This window comes from Beauveria bassiana (genome assembly GCF_000280675.1).
Source record: "Beauveria bassiana ARSEF 2860 unplaced genomic scaffold BBA_S00085, whole genome shotgun sequence".
Lineage (NCBI taxonomy): Eukaryota > Fungi > Ascomycota > Sordariomycetes > Hypocreales > Cordycipitaceae > Beauveria > Beauveria bassiana.
In genome coordinates, this window is record NW_007930920.1 from 22,057 (window position 1) to 28,411 (window position 6,355).

Genomic DNA, 6,355 nt, shown 5'->3' on the forward strand with positions numbered 1-6,355 from the left:
CCAGCCTGGGCCTTCCAGCCTAGGCCTTCCAGCCTCGGCCTTCTAGCCTAGGCCTTCCAGCCTAGGCCTTATAGCCTCGGCTTTATAGCCTGGGCCTTCTAGCCTTCTAGCCTAGGCCTTCTAGCCTGGCAGCCTGGGCCTTGCCCGGATTATAATGGTCTGCCAGACTTCTGCCACGATTTAAAATCCACGTGCTATATTCGAGCAAAGTTTCCCTATCTATTCTTTTGTAGAATGATTGTATAAGTCCGATCATCAACGACCTTGTCATAACAGTCCCTTGGATTCAAGCGTGCCCCGTTCCGATCAGCCAAACTATACCCAGTTTTCATATACAATGTGGCCTGCTGCATTACCCCATGTCCTTTCTGCGATGGCTTCATAGTCATAGTCTTCTTCAGCTCCAAAAACTTTATTTGGAAAGGCTTGTCAGACTCTGTACCATTTTGTCTTCTGCGATGCTCCGTAGGCGGATTATCGCTTTCGAGGTTCTGGAGTTCGAGATGTGTATTTCGATTCTGCGAAGCAGGCACTTCCGAGGACTGTCGTTTTGACGGACTGGGGCTTCTTGAGACAGGGTGATCCGGTATAAGATCCATGACGCTATCTCGAATGTCAGGCATACTATTATGACTCAAGTCGTCCGCTTCATGAAGACTATCTAATCTTGTCTGTGCTATCTTTGTCTGCTTTTGCAGCTCTGCAAGTTCCGCTTCCCGACGGCGAATTTCCAAGCCGAGTTCGTCTAGCAGTTCTCGACGGCTTTCTTCATCTCGTGCTAATTCTTCCAGTTTTAACTGATGCTCACCCTCAAAAGTCATTTTAGTTTGCGCCTTCTCGTTGGCTTGACTGGCGGGGACTGACAAATTAGCACGAGTCTCGATGTCTACCGCACCCAGGGCTGGCGGTGTTCCAAAGTATGCACAGTACATGGACCATCGGACAAAAGTTGAGCTCATCTCTCCCATGTTGCTGTTGAGACCTTCGTGAAACTGCGGCAAAAATAGACGCTCTCGATCGTACTCATGATCTGCTTGATTGGGTCTTCCAAAGCGCTTCAGTGACACAGTACGTTTTTTCACCTTGTGTACCATATTTTCCGCAGATTCCGCTGCAGCAACCGGCGTGGCAACCGCGAAAACATCCACGACTTGCTCTATGCAGCTTTCCAGATCATCAAAGATAAACGTTGCAGGTTTCCGAGCTTGAAGGAGCGCATTCCTAGCGATTGCTCTATCAGGTAGCACCTGCAAGACAGCCTTGATTTTATCGGATTTGAATCCAAGCCGTGAAGCAAGGGATGCCAGTTCATACAGTGTCGTGATGTTAGACTGACTTCGCGACAGCGCCATCGTGGAGCTCTTCTGTGGTTCGGCAGGTAGCTCTGTGTAATTGCGGATAGCAGCTAACCATATCTGCCGAATTGCAAGGTTCTTCCGTAGCTCGGCATCTCCTGCTACGCTGCCAAACGTTGTCTCCGAGAGTTGAATGATACACCGATCTTGTCTCTGGTCCGCATCTTTGAACGCTTCCTGGAGAGAACTGTTCAGAGTCGGTTTGTCTCCAAAATCTAGAATCTTCCTAATGCTATCAATCGCATCGTGCAGAAGCTTGCGATCGTTGAAAAATGTTGTCAAGGACGGTACGAGGCACCGCTGAGAAGAACTGCACACCAGAGACCAGATTTCCTCACGCCTCGACCGGGCAAAGTTCCCGAAGACTTCGCCTCCCATAACCTGCGAAAAGAGGCTGCGAGCGTCGGCTGCGCACGCGCCCGGGGCTTTACCCTCTAGCGCCTCGACATCTTCGCGCGTGATTAGCCGCATGGCGGCTTTCTCACCACCGCAAATATCGTGCCACCATTTGAATGTGTGGTTCAGGTAGGAACGATGTAGCTATCCAACTGTCAACGATTGTAAAGCGATTCCACTGCAAGCACAGTACCTCAGGGCATTTCATGCGTATCAAGTGATGTATAGAGCCCAGCCAAAACCCGCCAAACAGAGCGGGAATTTCGAGCAGCTCATCAAAACTGGAGCACAAGATCTTGTCGGTTGACAGTTGATCAAACAGATCCCGCTTGTTGGCATTTGTTGCGAGCCTTCCCAGCCACAGGTTCTCGAAGAATCGATTCTTCTCGCCGTGGTGGCCTTGAAACGATCTGATGGTGACGTAGTATGTTCCGTCATCTGGCGGCTTTTGGTAGTCGAAGCCATCGCTAAGTAGAAGGCGCAAATCGTCGCTAATATCTGCTTCAGTCAGCGGTACTCTCAGAAGCTAAACAAGGTAGCTTACCATTGAGGTATAAATCAACAATCCATCTCGTCTTCGAGCCATAGAGAACATTATCTGCGGCAGCTAGTCTATCGTGGCCCTCAATGCATTCAATCTGGATGCCAGGGTCAAACTCGAGCTCATAAAAGGGTAAAGCATCGGACATTAGCTTTTCGCCCGAAATTCCAGCATTTCGTAGCGCCGCTTCGAGCATCTGCGGACTGATCACGGCCTTGGCATGGTGGCGGCTGTCTTCTTTGCGACAGCCATTTTCTTGGCGAAACATCCGCTCTATGGCATCAATGTTGCGGGTACTGCGGCCAGCGCCATCGCGGCGCGGATTTCGGTATTCCAGAGCGGAGAGGCGTAAGCTTGCGGTCCCGCAGAATCTTGCACGCTTCTCCTGCTCGATTCGCTGGTTGACCGCCTCAAAACTTGGCGCCATCATGCTGGTTCAGGCTTTTGATCTTGCCTTGCATCAATCAGCGCCAGCAAGACTCGCTATTGGTATTTAGGAGAGACTGGTATGTAATATGATCTAGCAGGGCATGTAGGCTGTGGAAGCTTTCGGTCACAATTTATTCGCTTCAACATCCAATTTCTGCCGCTCAATCGTAGCGCCGTTTCGGGCCAGTCCCGCTCTGCTTTCATCAGCTATAAATGACCGTACAACTCGCCGCCGCTCAGCATGTCAAGACTAGTCACAATGGCAAACAGGCTCCAGAAATACGCTAGCAGCGTTTCACCCTTGAAAGGTTTGACTGCCTTGGAGCTCGGGGCCAAGGCAATAAACACCCTTCCAGTGAGAGATGGGTTGCCGTGGAATGACTTTGCAAGGATGTACACGTTGAGGTTAGGTATGAACGATCCGGTCATAGTCGCACAAAGAACAGGCGGCCCGTCGTATGACGTGGTTTTCATTCATCATTGTGACAAACTGAGTCGAACTCAGATTGAGCTTCTGCAACGATTGCAGCACGAAAACCTCACGACTGTTCACGAAATCTACCGCCAGCATGGCTCCTGGCATATAGTGACCGAACAAGCGGCACGTTCGCTTCAAGAGGCTGTCGGGAACCCATTTATGGATAGCTCTATGATCGCGGCCATTATAGGGCAGGTACGTGTGCTATTCGAGACCGATCCTACAAAACCTGATATCTGAAAGATCGTCACGGTTTTGGTATACTTGGAGAGCCAAGGTCTACGGCATGAATCCCTCACCTGCTCTGACATATTGCTCCATCCCACTGGGCGAATTACGCTAGGTATGTTACGGCTAAAGATGGACGAACAGGATCTTACACGACAGGGCCAGACAGACAATGGACTTGCGTCTACTCCGATACGAAGGAAGACATTCGTCGTTTGGGTTGCGTCATGATGGAATTGATGGACGGCTATGTCAAGGATGGAGGTAGCGTTGGTCTCGACGACCCATCACGATGGAGTCCCGAAGCCGTACAGTTTCTCGGAGCGACGACGTCTGTTTCGTCAGCAAAAGAGCTTCTACTGGTACGTGTACTCGAGACCTGTAGTGATCGCGCCTAACAAACTCAGCATCCTTTCCTGGCCTCGTGGCAGAGAGCAAAACTTCAAGGTGTCATATCTTTGACCATGGCATGGACAACGCAAAGCCATCAGTACATAGGATCGGAGACTGTCGCGGCGCCAAATCTGCTTTGAAGCAACGGAATTGGGCTAGACATACAAAGCAGATGATGAGATTTTGAGGCAGCGGACAAATCTTAAATTATAAATCTTGTGGATAGCTTGAAAGTGTATTCATTTAGAAATTGCAAGGCTGCACTTCAACGAGAATATATAGCTCTTCCCGTGGAATTGGCATCGTAAACAGTCCAACCTCGCCAAAAGCTCATGAGCAACAAAGTTCGTCGTGCCGCGCTTATTTCTTCTATACATTTTGCTTCCGATGATGATTTGACTCTTCCACCAGTGTAGACCCAGGCAGTCGTCGCAAGCTACCTGATCTCTCGACAAGAGTCGGTCCAGACAACCTCCGCTCCTTGGAATGTCTTTGTGCCGTATCCTGATGACTTGCTGTGCCACGGATTGAGTCCTGCCGACCGGGCGGATCCGGCGGTTTGTACACATGTTCCCTGTCCAATTCAGATCGAGGGGGTTGATAATCTAATTCTATTAGGGTCACGTTCTCGTGAACGTAATTCCGCGCTATAGCCCTCAACTCCTGCCGCACGGCTGTGCAAGCAGAAACCGTCACGATCATATTTCCTCTCGCTGACGATTCTTCCTGCACTCGCCTGATCAATTTTCCGTCAGCTTCAGCTTGGAATATGGAGAGCCAAGGCGGTAAGCCCTTGATGACCATAGCGCGTGGGCTCATCTTTTTCCCTTTTCTAACCTGATCCACGTAGATGGAAATTTGCAGAATCTATACTGGTTACATACAATCATCAAAAGCGAACGTTTACTTTTACTTACATAACCATTATCTAACGTGTCCTCGTCCAGCGCGTTGTCCAGCACCCATTCGGTTGCGGCAGCCAGGTCTTCTCAAGTCAGAACCACACGGAAAGATTGAAGGGCTTGTCATACCTAATGTCTTCAATTCCCAGACAAGGTGAACGCGACGAGAGCGTGCTTTGCGGCTATTGTAGCCGTGGATCAGCTGCTTGAGATAGGGTAGCTGTGCGGCGATGCCATAGCCACTCGCAATCATGAGAACAACTTCATAATTTCCGAGAGGAATACTGTTGCCATGTGGTCCACTGAAAAGGGCGCGATAGGGCTCCACTTTGGTCTTGCTGACCCGGAGCAGGTCTCTGGTGAATCCTGACCGGGGCTCGATCAACAGGTCCAGCTCGTAGACAGCGCGGTCTGACCAAGAAACTACTACAAACGGATGGCTCTCGAATAGAGAACGAAAACGCTGGGATGGCATGCATATCCACAGGTTGATATACTGCCCAGCTTTCACGTGAACCGGGCGAGAAAGGTTAACTCTGATGAAGACGGCTCCTCTGGAGCTCAGGATATCCGCTCGAGGATGGCTGTAGCCAAATGTGCCGTTGCGATACAGCACAAGTAGACCGAGTGCGATCATAGATAGCACGACGATGCCGGCCAGCATATACAGATGAATGAGGGGAAGAAGCCGCCGTGGAGGTACATGTACCCAAATGCCGTACACTGACAGAATCGCGAGGCTCTGGTGAAGACGAAGGAAAACTTCATACCACCTCAGCTTGATGGCAGGAGCGCAGATAAGGACAGAACCTCCCAGAGAAGCTGCCGCCTACAGACATGTAAGCGTCTGCGCGGGCACAAAATGTCCATCTCGACTTACCACCACGGCCCATTTGTTCTCTGCGACTTTGACCGGGAAAGGGGCATGCAACGCGGCTGCTATGATATGAAATGTCAGTAGCAAAGCCGTGACGACCCCAACCGATCCGTGCAACCTGCAGATCGTTCTCCTTTGTAATCCCAGCACACTAGTCAAGGTATTCAAATGCGGTGTTAGGAAAAGAACAAGGAAGTTGCCGAGACACAGGTTTGCAGCTCGCCGCCCAGCAGTGTCTAGAGTTTCGCTCTTGAAATAGAGCCAGCCGATATTCAGACCGAGGTAAGCAGCTTCTGCTACGATATCCGCTCTGCTCCATTGCGACACGAAGTGCTGGTTCTGTATAAGCGGCCGGTAAGAGAGATGCTTTAAATATGGTTGCTTGATAGATCTTCCGACACGAAAAAGTACCGATCGAAACTGATAAAGTAGCAGTCCTGAGAAGATACAGAGAAGAGCAGATGAATAGCCAATGACGCCGAGTTCCTCGAAGGATATCATGAGTGTAAAAGTGCGAGAGCAAAAAGAAAAAAAGAAGACGGAAATGCTGAGGTACACTACCAAACCAAAAGTTGATTACGCCCGGTGACTTAAAAAGCCAATAGGGCTCACTAGCTAAGTTGCTTTACATGTCCGAAAGTGGCGTCTCTGCCTCCTGCAAGCCCATAAGCGGTCATCCTCCTCCCATTTCTGCTCTTGACCTCGTCTTTTCCCTGGTAGCACGGGTCCTCGTGCAGGGTACACTACCAAACCAAA

The 6,355-nt window shown here is 50.2% G+C and overlaps 2 protein-coding genes across 2 annotated transcripts; one reads left to right on the forward strand and one right to left on the reverse strand.

The window, feature by feature from the left end:
- Nucleotides 1–215: 215 nt before the first annotated feature.
- Nucleotides 216–2,719, reverse strand: BBA_10075 (uncharacterized protein; the record flags this gene model as incomplete). Its single annotated transcript, XM_008605172.1, has 3 exons — nt 216–1,895; nt 1,945–2,249; nt 2,296–2,719. The coding sequence occupies 3 exons, from the start codon at nt 2,717–2,719 to the stop codon at nt 216–218; spliced, it is 2,409 nt and encodes an 802-aa protein (XP_008603394.1).
- Nucleotides 2,720–2,980: 261 nt separating this feature from the next.
- Nucleotides 2,981–4,156, forward strand: BBA_10076 (CAMK family protein kinase; the record flags this gene model as incomplete). Its single annotated transcript, XM_008605173.1, has 4 exons — nt 2,981–3,394; nt 3,443–3,542; nt 3,572–3,789; nt 4,103–4,156. 4 exons carry the CDS (start codon nt 2,981–2,983, stop codon nt 4,154–4,156), a joined length of 786 nt encoding a protein of 261 aa, XP_008603395.1.
- Between the last annotated feature and the right edge of the window lie 2,199 nt (nt 4,157–6,355).